Source organism: Cataglyphis hispanica, chromosome 10, assembly GCF_021464435.1.
Source record: "Cataglyphis hispanica isolate Lineage 1 chromosome 10, ULB_Chis1_1.0, whole genome shotgun sequence".
Taxonomy (NCBI): Eukaryota; Metazoa; Arthropoda; class Insecta; order Hymenoptera; family Formicidae; genus Cataglyphis; species Cataglyphis hispanica.
Window position 1 is genome coordinate 2,571,510 of NC_065963.1, and position 21,401 is coordinate 2,592,910.

The 21,401-nt window shown below is 31.8% G+C and overlaps 1 protein-coding gene across 1 annotated transcript in view; it reads left to right on the plus strand.

The window, feature by feature from the left end:
• The window catches only part of LOC126852550 (scavenger receptor class B member 1), a 37,227-nt gene that overhangs the window by 10,845 nt on the left and 4,981 nt on the right, over positions 1-21,401 (plus strand). Inside the window, exons 2-5 of the mRNA XM_050597459.1 lie at positions 15,561-15,898; positions 17,575-18,072; positions 18,561-18,759; positions 21,189-21,397. Of these exons, the coding sequence (XP_050453416.1) occupies positions 15,561-15,898; positions 17,575-18,072; positions 18,561-18,759; positions 21,189-21,397 (1,244 nt within the window). The remainder of the gene's footprint in view (positions 1-15,560; positions 15,899-17,574; positions 18,073-18,560; positions 18,760-21,188; positions 21,398-21,401) is intronic.

A 21,401-nucleotide genomic window follows, 5' to 3' on the forward strand; every position in this document is an offset into this window, starting at 1 on the left:
GTGAATTTTAACAGATAAATCTTATCACTAATAATGTGGAACATATATCTATTGTGTAAAATTAAATTAAAAATAAAAATAAAAAATGAAAATAAGGATTGTGTTATTTTTACACATTTTTAAGTTCTTTTAATAATTTAACATTTCAATTTAATTAACACAACAGCAATATATATTAAATTAACACATGAATGTTAAATATTTAATACAAAAAATGTTAATACGTTAACATATTTTTTAATAAGAAAGCATAAATTTTTCAGCAGTATACATTAATGACTTATCTTCTAAACAATACGAGAAATATTGAAACGTGTATGTTTTACAAAGCGGAAGAAAGCAGTTTCAATTTCGTTGAAAGTATTTTCAATTTCGACACTCTCGTAGCGCAATGAAGAGAAAGAGACAGAGAATACCTTTGCACTTTTCATACTTTCTCTCGGTGTCGCTGGTCTTACCGTCGGCTTAATGACCGCCTTCGTAATCCGCATTAACTTACGGAGAAATGTGAATCGGGCTTGAATGTACGATGTGTCATAATCGCGAAACGCGTACATGTCGATTCGCCCAAACTGTGCACGGAATTATTAATAACAATGACGTACGAAATAGATAGCAATGTTGTACACAGATGTTCTTACTGTGCGAATCTCTTTCAAAACGAGTAACTTGCGTTCTCGAAAGAATGAAATCGGCTAGAATTCGTGAAAATTACGCGATTACAAATTTCTTTGCGAAATTGTAACGCTCGCGAAAGATATTATCTATTTGTGTTCCCTGTAAGTATTATCACATACGTATTGCCACATATATGCATATGTAATTTAATATAAAAAAAATTTACTTGCTTTTAATAATTAATTAATTATTACTTCTCACTTACTTTACAAAATTATATTATTTAATATATTTTATGTTTACTTCTTTTAATATTGTAAATTAAAACATTTGTACAAAACTTTTTTTGAATGCATCTTTAATATGATATTGTTAAATCAAGCATGCTCTTATTTAAGATTTCTTTTAATCTGTAATTATTTAAAAATGTTCAAGATTATATCCATACAATTCTATTTGTCAATTACTTAATTTTTAATTCAATTATTATTTAATTAGTAATTCAATTGTTACATAATTATCAATTCAATAATTAATTATTATTTAATTTTTAAAACATTAGAAATTTTTATAAATATGCAAAAAGAAGAGACATTATAAATATACAAAAAAGAGATGTCGAACGTCAGTAATTCTAGTGATTAATTATTAATGTAATTAATAATTGTGTAAAACTATTAGCAACCTTTAGCTTTAACAAAGTCACGCAATGATTGATTAAAATAACGACGAGAAAATAAATTGCGTTAATGCTGAAAATATCCACTTTTTATTACCTTCTTATATAAAGCTTCTCTCGGAGAGAAAAAAAATCGCATTTCCATTACAATTCTTCAATAAAACAGTAAATGATTAATCGTTTTCCGTTTATGCGAGATAATAGAAATGTTTATGATCGTTTATATCCACTTGACTTCTCGGTAAAAAATAAAAAGCGTCTCTCGTCTTTCTAATGATGTATTGTTGAATCCGTAAAAAAAAAATTACGGATAAAAAAAGTTTGAAAACACTCTGTTATTTGCAAAACAAAAGGCAGATCTAAGATCAAAGTTTTCGCCGTATTTTCTGCCACAAGATATATGTATCCCTCGAATTTGTTAGCGATCGGTCTAATGATGCCCGAGATCGATCTAGAATCACTCTCGAAATGGAGACTTTCACTCGCTTTTTCGTGCGCGCACCGTTACTTTTGTGCCACCCGTTAAATCTCGCGCGAGCAATAACAACAAGAGAGAGATGCCTCGGACAGAGAATCGCGCGCGCGAGTAAAAGTTAAGAATAGACGCCACAATGAGCAACATCTTTTGCGGCAATTACTGTTAGATGAAAAGATGAGGCTCTTTAGAGAGCACCGCGAGAAATTACGTAAGTAGCGTTGTTGCAACGCACGCTTATCTTTACATACAATTCATCTAGTTTCGTAAGGTAGCGTGCGACGATGGTGAAGAGGAGAGGAGAATAACGAGATGGCAAAAACCGCTTCCAACACCCCACGTGGCAATTTATACGCGTATCTCGGGACAGTGATGCTGTTAAGATAATCATCCGAATCATTCGCTCGCTATTTTCCGACTGTATCCTGTCGGCGTGTATCGCGGTTGGAAAATTTGTTTTTTTTTTTTTGTTGTTAAAAGATATGTCGGTTAAAATTGCTGTGTTAAATATTTAACACTTGTGTTAATTTAACATACTGCCGTTGTGTTAGTAAAGCTTAAATTTCCAATTTTTACAGAAAAGAATGTTGAAATTATTCAACAGGATCGTCAATAAGATTTTTCCAAGTCAATTTTATTATTAAAAATATATTGATTTTACATAAAATTTATTTCAAATTATTTTGACGTTTACGTACACTTTTTGTGTTGAAATAATATAATATTAATGTCACCATTTAACGTGTTTTTATTATATTAAATTAATATGAAAATTCGTGTGGATTATTTGGGATATGGAACATATGTTAAATTTAAGCTAAATTTTCCAACTATATTTAAGCAAGAGAATATGATATATTTCAAAAGAATATTATAATATTTTTGCAATTTATTTAAAATAAATATATTATTTAATTATATAAAATTATATTAAAATATATATATTATAATATAATATAATTTAATATAATATAATATAATATAATTTAATAATATAAAATATAACAATATAAATAATAATATAATATAATAACATAATAATATAATAATATAATAATATAAAATATAATAAAATTATATTAAAATAATTTTTTTTTGTTTTTACGTGGATAATATAAAATACTAATGGCGATTTATAGAAAATTGCAAAAGAAATTTACAGTACGAAAGAATTTATACATTAGCGGAATAGTTCTTTGACACATCTGTTTTTCTGTAATATTTTTAGATTTTTTGCATTGTTATAATAGTGTATCAAATACGTGTGTACTTCCTTGGTTCTTAGTCTTCGACATCCGCTTACACGCGCGTTATTGCTCGTTTAAGGCTGCAATTCTATAATCATCCAGTGCGAATGCAAGTATATATTAGAAAGTTCCAACGTGCAATGGCGTTGCTTGTAAATTATATATGCGTTATGCGTACAACTATGTGTAAATCAAATCTGAAGGAATATATATTAAGCACAGATGTTATCTCGTTTTTACCTCGATACACAAAGCTGCAAAACGGCAATTTCAAAATTATAAACACGCGTCTGACACGCATCTTCCTTGTCTCTGTTTAAATTTCTCTTTTTTTTTCTTTTTTTACTCTCTGCAAATTGTTTCTCTTTTTCATTTAAAATCCGCAATAACTTGACAACAATAAATATCTCGTCATTTCTCTCGAGACTCCTCAAGGCTCCTGCCTTTGAGGAGACAACTTCCGGCAGTGATGTATGCGGGTGAGGATGTGGGTGCGGGTGGGGGTGGGGGTGGGGGTGGGGGTGGTAAGGAGACGGCGGGTCTCACGACGGCTGATCTTTTGCATTGTCAAAAGTTTCGCGATAATATCGGATACGCGTGTGAGAACAGATTATCTCGAAGTGAGAACTGGAGCGGCCCCGAAAGTCCCGTTCTCCGCATCTACAAATGAAACGTCTATGTAATTGCGGACGTTTTATGGCGCGTTATACCCGTTCATTTTCTGGACGGAACGTCGCATTTGTTTCCATCTTTTCTCTCCGTCGTGGAAAAAATCTGTATATCGTTAGATCTTGGAAAAGAAGAAAGAAGACGCGTGAACTTCCTTTCATGTAAATAATGATCGCCATTAGAATCGCAATATGCGTATAAAAATCAAAGAGATGTTTAGAAAGTCATTTTATTATTACTGTAAATTATGCAAATTATTTGATATGTCATCATAAAATTGGACGCTAAAAATTTAAGAATAAAAGAGAAACAATTGCGCGAGAAAAATTGCATGTTATTATTAAAATGGACGGTTACATAGATAAATTACACTTAAACATTTTATTTTGCAATATTGTAGTGTCTATTTTAAATTATTATTTCTCATAAACTGGCTTGAACGAGTGAAAAACGTTGAAGAAAAAATTTCATTTTCAATATACACAAAAGTTATTTTTTTATTAAAATATATGCCGGTTATAATTTTTGCGTTAAATAATTTAACGCATTTATGTGTTAATTTATTGTTATATTAATTGTGAAATTAATAAAACAACTAAAAAAAAAAAATAAAAATAGCACGCAATACACAAGGCACATATTTTCAATTTCACGCAATATATATTCCGTATTATTAATGATGGGATTCATCTGTTGGAATTTACTTAAAAAATGATTCTAATCTACAATAGAAGTGAGAGTGATTATACAGATAACGTCAATAACATTTTTCCACATTAAAAAATAGCTTGATTTTAAACAAAATTTATTTTCTATTATATTAAATAATACAAATTAATTATAGTTTGCATTTATTTTGCATGGAAATATTAACATAGTATTAGTGTCACTATTTAACATATCCGTATTATATTAAATTTAAGCCAAATTTTTCAGCCATGTATAGTATAATTCTGATAATTTTTAAAATATTATATATTCAGAATCTCTGTGATTTTTTCACATCATAATTTTCATCATTTTTCAAAATATTAACGAAATATTATACACAGCCTGACTTACATTATTCGAAATGCCACTTATAAATAGTAAATGTCAGTATAATAATTTGCAAGGAATTTTCCTAGTCAACCTTGATCGCGTCCACACCTAATACACTTTGCAGCTCGAATAAATGCAAATGATTGTGCAAGAGAGAAAGAGAGAAAAAGGGGGAGGGAAAAAAGAAGAAAAATCGAAACTTTCGCGGCGCCACACTCGCGAATCGCGTTTCTTTTTTGCGCATTCGGAAATATTATAGGAAATCCTTTCACCTTCCAGTTCGCCGCTTTTCTGCGCTTTTTTGCGCATTGTGGTGCGCACGTCTTTGACCACGTGCATGAATAATTGCGCGCGCAATAACGCACACGTACGTATATCTATTTATAATAAATTTCCCTCCTGCCGTCTTCTTCTTCCCGATCGCCTTCCCGATCTCCTCGATGAAGGTGCAATTATACACACATATATGTTGCGTGCGCCGTATGTATACTTATTACATTCTTTATCGCCATTATACCTTCTCGTGCATGATCTCTCGTGCTGACCCGATAACGAGCGTTTCCGCTTTTCCTCTCTATTTTCTCGCTATCGGCACCAGTCGCACTTCCCGTGCTTGATGTCTCATCGCTTCGGTGTAATTGCAGCGCTCGTCCTCGCGCATTTCCTCGTGATCCGCCGAACAAATCGCCAGACTATTACGTATTGAATAAAGACATTATATTGTCTGTTTTTTTACACATGGTACAGCATGAATGAATATTCTGGATAACGCGAAAGAATCTTTTATAGAGAAAAATATTGCGTTAAAAATTTTCAAAAGTTGCACACAAGATGGACAATCTGTTCTCGAAAAACTCTTATCAATTTATTTCTTATCAAAACATTTCTCTCCGAAAGTTTTTTATATACTCTTTATAAAGAATATGTTTGGAGAAGATAAATAATCTTTCTACACTAATATTTTATATAAAATATTTAAATTTTTAATTAAAAAATTTATATTTTTCATTTTACATAAATATATACGTATTAATACATAATTATATTTTTACTATTCTTAATTATATTTTTAATTATATTTTTTTTAATATATCTTTTATCTTAAAATAGATAAATGTTTTTAGAAAAAAGCATCATGGACTCTTAAAAGTATGTTTATTCCAATTAATTATAGAATTAAAAAGATAATTCTTTGTTATAATAAAAGTGGTTAACATTTTTTTTTTTTCATAAAGAATGTAAAAATGTTATTAAGTTTTCATTGTTACGCTTCTTGTCAGCAGTTTTTGCGTTTCGATGAAGAAATCTTTGTATATAGATAATCCTATATGTTAACGACGACCTTGTTAACATCGAAATACTTCTTTCTCTTGTGCAATCTAATAAATGCGAATATATTCAAGACTTATATACAAATCTTTTTGCATCTATCTGCACACGAAATTGGCTTTATCACGAGGTTTCATCATTGAATAATTCCAGTTTCGGTGATATTGCATAAGCGCACGTGATTATCGTAAAATTCGTTAAACCATGGATAATCTTTTTAATCAAACTTGCTCTTTTACTTCTTAAAAAAAAAATAATTTTTAATATGTACTATTCTTAAATTCTAATGAAATTCATGTAAATATTTTTTTTATGTCATATATCTATTCAATTCCTATGTAACTCAAATATATTATTAATTAATAATTAATTAACTTAATATAATAAAAAATAATTAGTATTTACTAAAAATAATTCAATAAAATAATTTCTAACATATTAAGAATATACTAATTTCATTAGTTTTAATAGAAAAATATATTAAAAGAATCATTAATATTTAACAAAAATAATTATATAAAATAATGTTTAATACTAATAATAATATGCTAATGTAATTAATTTTATTAAAAGAATATAATAAGAGAGTAATTAATATTTAATAAAAATAATTAAATAAAATAATTTTTCTATACGTTTTAAATTAGTTTTAATAAAATTGGTTCTTTAATACGCAATCTTTTTCACACGTTTCCATCACACGGATCATCCTATATACATTATATTAAATACTTGGAACGTTAATCGCGATTATCGCTTCGCGATATCGATCAGAGGGGGGGGGGAGTCGATTATGCTACATCGGCTTCTTGCGGCCAGCGTAACTTTCCTTTCCCGGCGTCGTTACGTGGACAATCTCCGCGTGCGGAGACGAGAAAAATAGAAAAATGAGCAAATCTCACAGGCGCGTCTTCGCGCGCGCGCAAGGATCACGGGGTTCGATAAGGAGCCGAGGAACTTTCTTCCCACGAGAAAGAGGCTCTCGAGTCTCGATCGCGATTTTGCACGGGGACTCCGCGAACGCGCGAAACTTTCCTCTTCCTCGTTGACGTCGCACTCGGCCATTATTATCACCTAGCATCATTAAAGTTTTCGCAGCTGATGATGCGATCGTTCACGCGCGTACGTAAGAACGCAGGCGGACGTCATAGCGTGCGTAAATATTGCATGTGCGTATTTATAATATTAATGGCGTTAATGTAGACCAGGTGATCGCGTATGTGCCGACGAGCGTATGCACTGTAAATGGCAAATATGATTTTGCCACGTGAACATTTAGAAAGCGACCAGCCGCTGTGCGCGCTTTATCGAAAGCGCGTGCGTTGCGAAGATTTTTCTGTCGAAAGAATTCGGCCGGAAATATCACCTTAAGATCTCTCCCCGACCTGTTTCGTATGGATAAATATCCGCGATAACGGTAATAGTAATAACGAGGATGATTTACTGCAGTTATATCGATACGTTGTGACCTAATTTGACGCTAATGCTAATGATACGAAAGTTTTAAGGCGGAGCGAGACGAAAATAAAAATATATTCTATAATTGATAGGTAAATTATTGATCTTTGCGCTCCCATTACGAAATTATATGTTGAGCAATCGTTATACTATTCGGCCAGTGATTGCAAATATAATAACTAGCTTTTGCCGCGTTTTTTTTTTTTTTTTTCGAATCTCTCCTACTTACATATATATTATGTTACATTAAAAGTAACGAAAGTATGTTCGGCGTATTATATATATATATTTTTTTTTATTACTACCTACGTTAATAAAATATATATGTTTATCGCATATTGATAAAAAGTATTATAACTGTATGTCTTTAAAATTATCTCTTACAAGAAATATATTATAGGATTGTAGTTAATTATAAGCATTGCATAGGATTTTTATCAAGCTAATTGAGAATTTTGTGACTTTTTACGACAAATTATTTTTCATGAAAATATACATTTTGGAAAATTTAAATTAAATATATATCACATGTCCCAAACACAAATTTTTGTGTGAATTTTTATTATTAATTTAAGATAATATGAATATGTTAAATGGTGGCATTAATATTATATTAATATTTTAACACAAAAAAGAATTTGTACTTCAAAATAGTTTACACAAAATAAATTTTGTATAAAATCAATATACTTTTAATAAGAAAATTAACTTAGAAAAATCTTATTGACGACCTGGAGTCATTCTCATTCTCTATTGTAGAATAAAACGAATATTTTTTCTGTAAATATTTTAAGAGATATATCTTATCACTAATAATACAAAACATATTTATTGCGTAAAATTGAAAATACACGCACATTGTGTTATTTTTATACTCTTTTTTCTGTTATTTTAATAATTTCGCATTCGAATTTAATTAACACAACGGCAATATGTTAAGGATATGTTAAGCAATATGTATGTGTCATATGTCAAAATATTGATAAAAGCGTGAAAATTTTGTAGACTGTTCTGCTATTTCTTCTGAGAATCTGTGCAAAAACTGAGCATAATTCTTTTAACGATTTGAAAATTATTTAAATTTAAAGTTAATATTGATTCTTACGGAAAATGGCATATTGTTGACAAATTTGACAAGAAAAAAAAAACATTGCCAACAAAATAAAAATTTTTACATATAAAATCTTCTTTTAAAATCTCTTTTACTAAAAAAATCTAATAAATGTTTGTGCAAAATTTTATTTAGACCAACTATTCGTTTAAAAGTTATTTACTAAAAATTGTAAAAAAATTCTCTCTCTCTCTCTCTCTCTCTCTCTCTCTCTCTCTGCAAATTACTCATATTTCTTGCAATTGATTTCAGGGAGTACACAATCAAAAGTTTTTGTCAGAAATTAGCAAAAAAATATTAATTACAATTATTTTCTTTTACGATGACGTTAAAAATTATATTATTTCGTGATACTTTAATTCTTTTTATAATTTGGATTTATTTATTTAATTTTTCAAACACTATAAATGTAATAAAATGTCGTTTTTTTTTTAATTTTAACAGTATTTTGCACAGCTAAAACATCATTTTTTGACACGAAAAGATAAATTTTCTCACTGTGTATAAATAACTCTCCTCGACATGGTTACAAAAAGTTTTGCAATTATAATACTCTTTATTGACGCCAATAATCAATAATTAATCTGCTATAAAGTTATTACAATTAATCTGCTGTAAAAAGTCGATTGACCCTAATGACCGCTGAAAAAAAGAAGCCGTGAGCTATATTATTTTCATCCGTGTATAGCGTTCGTAAGGTCAATCGCGTGACGTCAACCGAAGTACATTGTGTCTCGCATAATTAATTCGTCATTACGCGCAGGAATTTTTTTTTTTCGTATAAGACACGAGCTTCGATGAGCCACGAAGAAACGGAATTAATTTGACGTTCCTAAAATCCGAATCGATCCTCGCTTCAATTCGGATTCCTAGATCGTGATCTTTACTAAGAGTCCGTCTTGTTCTCTCGTTTCTCCATCTCAGATGTCAATTCAAATAATTTTTTTTTTAATGTATAATTTCGAGAATTAATTATTTAATTGATTTCTTCCTGAAGAAATCACGTCGCTGTACAATTTAATTAGAATTTGAAAAATCATCGATTCTCCGAAAAAAACATGACCTTCGTCATTAAGTTTTGAATGGACACCCGTTTTTAAAATAACAATGAGATAAAAACTCTCTCACAGATGATATCTCCTTTCTTCTTTTCAAAAGCGCTTATTAAAAAATGCCTTCGTATAGTTTTGAAAAGACAGCGATGACATAATTTTCCTCGAAGTCATCGACATTTGCATGCATAATACTTCACGTCACGATGCACATACTAAAGATTTTTAAATATATCACATATGATTCTTTTCATGATTCTCTGAATCATGTTACTGGATTGAAGCAATCGTGCGCTCATATTATCGATTTATATCTCGTAGGTTTATTCAAGTTATCAAATATGAGTAATTTCTCTCTCTCTCTCTCTTTCCATTTTATTAAAATGTTGTGATAATGATATATTATTATTACTCAATTATATTACTCAAAAATATGTAGCCGAATGTATACATAATATTGCAATTCCACGTCGTCGTTGCGAGGCATTCGCTCGGTCTCGTGCGACTCGAATCCGTCATGCGAAGACATCCTTTCTCCTATAAGAACGAAGCTATTACATAGCGACGAGGTCGCTTATTGCGCATGCAATCCTACACATATGAATACACGCCGATTGTCGACCATCGACTTCACTCGTTCGTTAGAAGGACATCATTATTTCGGTGCTGTCACGGTCTTCGAATAAGGACGGTCGCCCCCCTCTGTATACGCAATGTTTGCAAAAGTGTCGAGGCTGCTCGGTCGCAAGAGATCTTTTGCCGAGAACAATCAAGGATAGAATAACATCTCTATATCCGCGTGTCGTCGTTAAAAGTTTCGCTAAAAATATGTAAAAAATATCGATCACCATGTCGACGATTTACGTGCGCTCTTGTCAGCTTCCGCGCCAAGAATAGTCTCCGTAATCTCGCCTCCTCGGTGTTTGCCAGCGCGAGAATTAATTATGCGCGCGCCTTGCAATATCCGCGATGTCTCCAAGTGGATCGTCGCAATTTCTTCCTCGACGGGTCAATGATACGCGCCTCCTCTCCTCGCTCCTCGCTCGTCGCGCACGCGGCTTCTGGAAATTTCAAAATTTCCCGCTTTTCTTGCGCGCGCGCATTAATTTCGGAGGCATTGCATTTTGACACTTGCTCGGCAAAATTTCGTTCCCCAGGATGATCCGAACGGTCGCCCGTCCGCTTTCCAAGGCCGCAGTCTCGCCCAGTATCTTTATTCTACGTGACTGAAAATGTAATGGCTTTTTGCCGCACGATCGTTCGCACGTGGCACACAATTGCGGTGTCGCAAGAGTTCCCCCTCTCCCCCCTCCCTCCTCCCCCCCATCGAGAACCGGGCGTTCGATTTTTACGCGTATACACACTGGTTTTCGCGCCGATCGGAGTCAGGAATGCCGGCGCGATTCTGAATTTAGCGCAGTTGCGTAAACGCACCTTTTTAGCAACTCGAGCTCCTTCGGTTATTAATCGCGGGAGCTTCTGAAATAATATTATTCAGAAGTCAATCCAGACGTACAATACGTACTACGATGTATATACTTTCGTGTATAACGAATAATATTGGGTGCTCTTCATGCGTGTTAAGGTTGCGCATGATCTCAAGGCAAGATGATATTCGATATAAAAAAAACATTGTATGGGGAAAAAAACATTATTTGAAAAATTTGCGGAAACTTAAATTTTTGTTCTGGTTTTGAATAAATTTTTTTGGTAGCAAAAGCTTTGTCTCACATTATCTTGTCTCGATTTTATTAACAATTTTCATCTAATGTTCAACAATTGTTTCGAATAATATTTAACAATATATAACAAACTTTATAATAATTTAATATAATATAATAATTTAAAACAATTATTACATATATATATATATATATATATATATATATATATATATGTATTAATATATGTAATAATATGTATAAAAAATATGTAATAATATATATATGTAATAATTGTTTTAAAATATTATATTATATTAAATTATTATAAAGTTTGTTATATATTGTTAAATATTATTCGAAACAATTGTTTAACATTAGATGAAAATTGTTAATAAAATCGAGACAAGATAATGTAAGACAAAGCTTTTGCTACCAAAAAATTTATTCAAATATATTATTCAAATAATATATATATTCATGTCATTTGTTTATTTTCGTTTATATATTTGTTTATTTGAAAAAAGTAACAAAATAAATCTGATGGATAATTAAATAATAAATTGAATTACGTCATATTTATTTAATTCTACTAAGATATTCAAAAGAAAGTAAGCTCAAAACGATGAAAGTAGCAGAAACTTAAAAAAAAAAACTATCTTTTGATAATCTTTGTGTAAACATTACAATCGTAATACCAACATTGCAAATGTAAACATAAAAATATTCTTATTAAATTTTTATCATAACTAATTATTTACCGAGTGTTTATTTGCTTTAACTTTTTAAGGAAGCGTTTCCGAGCCTATGTTTATAAACTTTTTTCTACCAAAATTTCAATTTTTTATAAGAATTTTTTTTTTCATTGACCTGACCTGAGACATCCTGTATATATATTTTACGTATGTGTGCTGTTTGCAAAATTTTCGATAAATAAAAAATTGTGTAAAATTTTATATTATTTATTTTACTTATTAATTTGTTTCTAAAATAGTTAATATCAATGTTTTTATTTATTAAATAAAATTTGTTGAATCTGTATATCATAGTAATTTTTGTCTCATCCAATTTACACACAAATATACATATTTTAATTTTTTTTTAAACCAATAATTTTGACACATATATATATATGTATATAATATATATATATATATATATATATATATATATATATATATATAGTCTTGATAACTAATTAAAAATTCTTGTTTTAATTTAGCCTCGATGTTTTATGGAAAGCATATTATAAAATTTTAAAATCTATTAAAATAAATATAATCAAATTTCTCAATTAAAAATAATAGATATAATTAAATAGATATAATTAAAGAGATACAATTTCCTACATAAATATAATTTTGCGTGTGTGTATCAGGTTGCACAATATGGTTTTGTAAGCGCACCACATGTACATATTTGAAATTAAATAAATACTTGTCTAATCTCATATCTAATCACAGGTATTCGGATAAGAATTTTTGTACTGACAAGATGTTTGGATTTCAATGCACACAACCAGTTGCTCGACCGACACACATTGTTTTTATCGATGCAATGTAAGGAATTACAAGGCGCGTCGTTCACGAAGTTTGACGACGCTTCGCGGGGAATGGAGGTCAAGTGCTCTCGAAAAACGTGGCCGCGGTCGTAACGCTTCTAAATAAGAGAAATTTCCCCGCTCGAGTTTACGCGACAGCGAGCAAAACTGTACTGTAGCGGCAGTTACGGTTTCAAGGAAAAATAAATATGTAAGCGCGATGTGTAAGAAGCGGAATCTCTTCCCTAGCATCTCTTCCTTAGAAAATTTCTCCTCTGCAGTTATTTTATTGTCATCTTCGGTGATGATCATCGCTCGATTCGAAGATGGATGAAATAAGAATTCATAGCTATCTTTCAATCGTCGAAATAACGGATCAGAATATCAAACAAGAGAAATAAATAAAAAAAAGATCCAGGAAGAGATGTAGATAGGCCACTCCCAAAGTACAAAGGAATTAAAAACGATGCGATTAAAATTTATATTCCAACATTAACTAACATAAACATTAACGACATTAATATATACATAAGTATAAAGATCCAAAAACAGGAAAAGATATGAATGATGCAAAATATCTGCCTTAAATTACGGCGATGTACTCATGTAAAATACAATGAAAATGTGCGCAACCACGTGCAAAAGAAGAAGAAGAAGAAGAAGAAGAAGAAGAAGAAACATTCCGATGCCTCGCGGCCGCGTGAAATGAATACGCGCGCTTGCGTGGAAAGCCGGAAACGAAAAGTCAGCGGGACACGTGGAGGAGCTGTCCGGGGAAGGAAGCCCGGTGTTCTCCTCTTCCGCGACTTCGACTCCTCGGCTGTTAGAAAGCGAGAATGCGACAGTGCATCGGCATCGATGCGCCAGCTAGCTTTCTTCCGCTTGCATGTCGCGGGGGCGCCGATTTCGTAATTCGCGAGAGGAGAGCGATCTCGGCGATCATACCGATCCCGCGGGATCCTTACATAGGTATTATCGCGAGGAAAGTGAGCTGCATCACGATCGTGAGAGAGATCTCGCGATTCTCAGTCTACTCGTCGCCATGTATAATCAAGCGTACGAGATTACGTTAGATGCACGTTTTATCTATAATATATGCCTTTTGAGATCTCCCGCGATTGATAAGAGTCCAATGGAATCCGATATACTGGATTAATATTTTGTTACAGAGAGAATTTCATTACACGACGATCTCTATATATATATATATATATATATATATATATATATATATATGTTAAAGGGTTTAATATATTTTGAATTAAATTTTAATAAAAAATTCAAATTTAATAAAAAGTGAAATAGACATATAATTATATGTAATTATTTTCATTAATATTTATTAATAACTAATTGTAAATATAAGGAGACATAATATTTTTTCTTTAAAAATGTATCACATTAAAAAAAAAAAATACTGTGTGTATCTGATTGAATTGATAATAATGTTCAGTTATATAATAGTGTCTGAATAATTAGTAGAAAAAATTGTATACTTGATTTATGTAAAATACATCAAACACACACACACACACACACACACAGAGAAAAGCTAAAGAAACAAAGCAAAGCTAAGAAAAATAAAGAAAAACTAAGAAAAATAAAAAAATTAGATTAGCAGATTTAAAAGTATAAAACAAAGATGTGAACAAATAGAAAATTACAATAATAATTTATTTGAAAAAAGAGAGAACACACATACACAAAAAGTAATATATATCCTACATATATTTCGTGTCTCATAAATATTTGTTGAAATGTTAATTTATATGCAGAATGTATGCACGTAGTTCAAAATAATTATCTAAAATAATGATATTTTTACGAGTTCTTTTTTATATACATCTTCGATTCTTTTGATTTAGCGATTTTTTTTTATTTCATTTTGATTTATGACACAATCGCGCAACATATTTATCACGAATAACTGCGGCATTTAATATAAATGTAATGCATGACGTAAATAATAATGCACAACGCACACAATAATACAAAACGAATCGCCAAAGGACAAAGCATTTACGAGAAAGTGTGCTGTACGCTTCTTGTTCGGTGATTGTTTCGCTTTTAAAACGAGAGACTGATAAACGATGAGCATAAAATTTATTCGAGATACAGCCGCGGTATGTGAGGGAGTAAAAAGAGAAAAAAAAAGAACGACCGTTTCAAGGAGACGTTGCCTAAGGGTTTTCAAAACCGGTTGACCTTGTTCTTTTTTGCATTTGGCTTCTAACTAATCGAATCAATCATAAGTCAACGATCTTAACCGACGATCATGATGTAACCAGTCTTGATAAATCGCGAAAGATAATTGTTCGCCAATTATTTTAGGGTCACCAGAATAGGAAATTAAAAGAAGAATTAAAAGCATTGAGCAAAGGATCTAGATAGGAGTTTTTATCTCTTCCTTTCGCAAAATAAATTCCTGTCTCTTTGTCCTTCAGTTTTTTTTTTTATCTTTATCTCAATAATAATTTATTAATATAAAAAGCGAAAAATATTTATCTAATTAATATAATTTATATCAAAATGATTTTATAATCTAAAAATCTTACACCTTGCACAATCGTGGAATTTATTTCTTATATTTATTCTATTTTATGCATTTTAATTTCCACAACAAAAAATTTCATCATTCATTATCATAATTATTGAGTATAATCATCTCTTCTTTTTTCAGGGGCGGCCGTTGCGATCGGAGCTATGCTGATAATCCTGGCGGCCGTTTTGGCGGTACTATTTCCGAGTATCATCGATTTCGTCCTCGATAAAGAGCTCGCGATACAAGAGGGCGGTCGTACGTACAAGTTTTGGAAGGAACCGCCGGTGGTACCGCGCATGCAGATCTACATCTATAACGTGACGAACGCTGACGAATTTCTGAATAACGGCGAGAAACCGGTGCTGCAGGAATTGGGCCCGTACGTTTATTTGCAACACTGGGAAAAAGTCGACATTAAATTCAACGACAATGGCACTGTTAGCTATAAAGTCAAGAAAACATTTACCTTCGACGAGGTAAGCCTTGCCACTTGTTTATAGCATAATAATTCCAATTAGAAAATCTTAATCTGTTTAATAAATTAACCTTGATATCTTTAAGATGTCGACATCGAGTCTTTAATTAACTGTTTAATGTATGCATCAAGATATGTTAATTTATATGTTGAAATTAATTTTTTTCATGTTTCTTATTATAAATATATATTTAATTACAAGTGTCATATTGCTCTTTACATTATAAACTATGAGAAGCGTGTAATCTTTTTTTTTTGAAATACGAAGGTTTTGATAATTTTATATAGAGGACGTCTGCGGCATTTTTATTGCTTAGGATGCATTACGTAAGATCGTTGATTGTTCGTTATCGAGAAACATGAAAATATCGATTGCTAAAAAAAGAAAAGGAAAAGGCCAGCAAATTCGCGTTGCGCTGCATGACAATCGAGCCGTTTCATCGCCTTCGCGTGATTTCAATCAGCTGTAGACACGCTCCTTGTCTACATCACGGTTGCCCAGCTATTCTTATTCGCGCATCGAAATCACCGGCGACTTTCTACATACGTCAGAGAAACGGCTTCCATAGCAGTAGCTGGATGTATTTTAACGCACATAACTCGGTGGCAAAGAAAGAAAACACACAGATTATTTTCTTGCTTCGAGAAAACGTAATAGGAATATTTATAAATATGCGGAAGAGCTTTTTATTAGTTTTACGTAATTGTTTACGTAGGCTTTTCATTCACCGCCTGGAATTTTACGCCTTTTGCTTCCTTAGAAAATTATATTACTTATCGAAATTATATTAATTACATTGGAAAAATTGTCTTACATAACTTTATATATTTTATTTGTTATTATTTATATATTTATTTTTAGCTTTTGTATTCCGTTATAATGAAGTGTGGAAAAAATATCGGGACTTTAAAATATCTCCAAGGAAATAAGTTTGGGAGAAAAATGTTAAATACAAAAGTTTTGGGCCCGGGGTCTATTTTGGGCCCAATAAGGCCCAAGTCAATTTTTTCAAATAGAGATCCATATTTTTTATTGCGAATTTAGTTTCAGGACCATGTATTTACATTTGACATAGCCGATAAACATTTGGGTGCGAGATCATTTTTGGGCCCAACGTGAACCTTGCGTTCCAAAATTTAATTTGCCTTCTTTTAAGCAGAAAACCGTCCTAGATATTGTCACGTGATGAAAAATAAAAATTTTTATTGAAGAACTTGATTTGGGTCTCATTGCACCCAAAATGAGTCTCGGACCCAAATGTTTGACAGATAAAAACGTGTCCTGGATCTAAATCCGCAATAAAAAGTATGGTATCTTTACTTGAAAAAATTGATTTGGATCTTACTGGGTCCAAACTAGATTCCGGTCCCAAAATTTAATTGACAAGTCAAATAGTTATATAGGTATTTTTTCCGCACCCTGTATATGTATATGTCATTTTTTATTTCATATTATATTATATTTTATTTATATCTTGTTAAGTATTAGTCTTTATCTTTTCTTCTTTCTCGCTCATTATTCCTCGTTTACTGTTCTGAAAGACCTTTTTATTGTCCATTAATCCTTTTTCAAGTGCCCCGTTTAGTTTAAACTTCCATCCATTAAGTTTGTATCAATTCTTTTTCTCAGTGGAATTTTAAAACGAGTTTTGTTTTCTTTTTTCGTCAAAATCTTAGGAACTATCGGCCGGTTGTCACGAAGATCTCGTAGTCGTGCCAAATGTTCCCATGCTGTCGGCTACCAGTCAATCGAAACACGCTGCTCGTTTTCTACGGCTCGCGATGGCGTCCATCATGGACATCCTCAAGATTAAGCCGTTCGTCGAGGTGTCGGTCGAGCAACTGCTCTGGGGTTACGAGGATCCCCTGCTGAAACTGGCCAAAGACGTCGTGCCCAAGGAGCAGAAGCTGCCGTACGATCAGTTCGGTCTGCTCTACGGCAAGAACTCCACCATGCCGGATCTCTACACGATATTCACGGGCGCCAACGATATCACGAAATTCGGAATGATGGACAGATGGAACGGCAAGGACGGCCTCGGCTTCTGGACCACGCCAGAATGCGATTCCGTCATGGGCACCGATGGCAGTATCTTCCCGCCCCACATCACCAAGGAGACCGTGCTCAAGGTCTTCGACAAGGATCTCTGCAGGACGTTGCCACTGGTTTTTCAGGTTTGTATATTTATTGTCGAGCACTTTCAATCATCCGGTTATCCGGATACGACCAGAAGCGGATGATGGCCTCGGTAACTTGAATCTAATGAATAACTTTCAAGAATACAAAAGCAAATATAAATCAAAGAAAATATATTTTCTGTTCCCTTCCATAATCCTTTCAATATCTCGATTAATACTAATTGAATTTTATTATAGAAAAAGATAGCTTTATTTGATTTTATTGTTTAAATTTTTAATGTTTGTAATTTAGGGCTTGCAACTTTTTAGTTTTTTATCTAATTGAAATGAGGATATTTTTTATAAATAAATTAAAAATATCATTAAAAATATAGAAAAATAGAAAAAATATTACAAAAATAATTATATAATATATATTTGAATAATTTTATTTTTTTTTTATTCAATTTGGATCATTAGTTAATGTTTGAACATTTTTTTTTAAATTGCGATAGTCTTTTAAAAATTCGAAATTTATATTTTAGCGTGAAGTAATAGCCGCCGGAGGAATTCCCGGTTATAGATTTTCTCCCCCGACAAATGTCTTCACCTCAGAAGAGAATTTACCGTCGCAGAAATGTTACTGTCCAGCTGGACCACCTTGTGCACCAGAAGGCACATTTAACGTTTCCCAGTGCCAGTACGACTCGCCAGTTCTTCTCACATTCCCGCATTTCTATCTTGGTGAGTATCATATAATAATGATCCCAATATATACAGGGTGTTTCAGGTCAGGTTAATTAAACTTCAGGATTTTATAGAAAATTGATTTGGAACAAAAAAGTTGCATAAACACAGGCCCGGAAAAGTTATACCTAATAAGGTTCAAAAAATTATGTTCTTTTGATGATTTTTAAAAATAACTTTAAAACCCTTCATTTATTTGAAAAAAATAACGGAATAAATCTGATGGATAATTAAACCAGATTTTGTCAATTTTATTTAATTCTAATGAGACGTTCAAAAGAAAATAAGATTAAAACAACAACAAAAAAACAGAAATTTGGGAAAACCATTTTGACAGTCTTTATGTAAACATTACATTTGTAGGGCAAACATTGCAAATGCAAACATAAAAAATTCTTATTAAATTTTGAGATTATATTTCAATTATTATAACTAAATTATTTACAGAGACTTTATTAGCTATAACTTTTTATGAAGCATTTCGGGACATATATTTATAGGAATTTTTTTGTTCCGAATTCAATTTGAAAGACTGACGTTTCATTAATCTGATCTGGAACACTCTATATGACAATATATAACATAAGAATGCAAGTACATAACAGAACAGTTTTGCTTATAAATTGCTTCGTTAAAAGAAAAAAAACTCTAGAGTTATTTTTAACGCTTGCTAGAATATTTTTAATTCAAGAAGGAGATATTAAGAGGAATGATTGATTAATGCGTGGCAAATGTCGCATCTTCTTTTTGTCACAATTATAATTATTACTGTGATCTGACTCTGTGGCTGATACACTTCCCTAATCACGACATAATACATGTCATTTGATACTTGACGTAACATCGTGCCATGAATCTCCGATTCGCATGTCGCCCAACTTAACATTATGCCGTAATTTATATCATTTTGCAATCTCGAATCGCGACTCGAATAATATATTATCTTACGTAAGCGTAATAATCTGCTGTTAATTAAATTTTTAATATTTCGCGATAAATTTATTTCTCGCATGCAAAAAGCGCGCGTTGTACTTTCCACGACGATTCTCGTATTCACGTACATTTCTTCAATTTCTAAGCATTGTTAATTAACAAGCGATTCACGATTCCTCGCCCTAATCTCGTCTTTCTTTCCTTTTTTTTTTGCGTAAAACGAGTAACCAAACGATCAGCTGATTTACGGAGATCGTTTATAAGAGTGTAGTTTCGTAAGCGAGATTCACATGTGCCGTGACGTTTCCGGATTCGCGAGAGGAGCGGATTGAATAGTCTGTTACCTAGGAGGCCTATTTTTTTTCTTCCTCTGGAAACAATAATCTCCCTCTCTCACGTCCGTCGCGGAATGCCACGATTCTCCCACGAAATAATAGACGGGCTCTCTCTCTCTCTCTCTTGCCTGAATTTACTGCGCGAATTTTTTTCGCACTGTCAACTTTTACTTTCAGTGCTCTGGACTTTAGGCTCGAGACATTGTTTCATCAGGCAAAAAATCGCTCTTACTAACAATAAGTGAAATTAAATTACACATGTTCTGTTTCTGGTATACAATATTCGACTCTGATAAAAAATTAAGAGACACCCAGATTATAACAGGATGTCCTAAATTAAGTGTGAGATATTTCAGCTGCGAATTTTTTGATGAATTTAATGTAACGTTTTCTTTTTCGATACTTTTTTTCGCTATTCTAGCTTTAAAATTTTTTTTTTTTTTTTTGAGAATAAAGGATGTAATAATTATTTTATTGTCAAAGCTTATGTAAACATCTGATTTACATAAAAGGTGCTTAATCTTAAATGCAAAAATAATAACGTCAAGGATTTATGAAGTTCAAACAAGATTGATGCATTCAATGTTTTTGTGTTTACGCTCCGCTTCGCATTTTTGAGAGGTATTACACGTGTCTTAAGTGACAATTCCTAAAGTGGCGATTAAGCACCACTTAACTGCGGTGCATTATATCCTTATAGCGAGGAATAAAGTAACATTTTGACACCGCAAAGTAATTATATAATGATATAATCACAATTTTAAAGCAATTTTGCAAATTTTGTTTTTTATATAGTAATTTTTTATGATAATTAAATATGTAGTACTATGTAAATTTATTTTTGTGTGTGTAGTAATTTATTTTTACAATAATTAAATATTATAAAAATTCTAAATATTATAAATATTGTAAAAAATGATGATTAAATGTAGTATTATGTAAATTTATTTTTATGTATGAAATAATTTACTTTTACAATAAATATCATAAATATTATGAAAAATGAGGAGAAAAAGATTGTATATATCTTGTGTAATAATATAATTATTTAATTAATTTTTCAAATTTCATATTTTATCCAATAATTTATTTTTATCGAATGACATATATCCTTTCAAACTTCATCGTGTTGCTTATCCGCTTGATCGTTTCTTCTAGCCGATCCGGCTTTACGAGAGGCTGTGACGGGCATATCGCCACCAGAAGCCGAAAAACATCAGCTCTACATTGATGTGCAGCCGATAATGGGCACGGCTATGAAAGCACGAGCGAGGATACAAATCAATCTCGCGGTTAGCCAGGTGCGAGATATCAAACAGGTCGCTTCGTTCCCCGACATCGTTTTTCCCATTATGTGGTTCGAAGATGTAA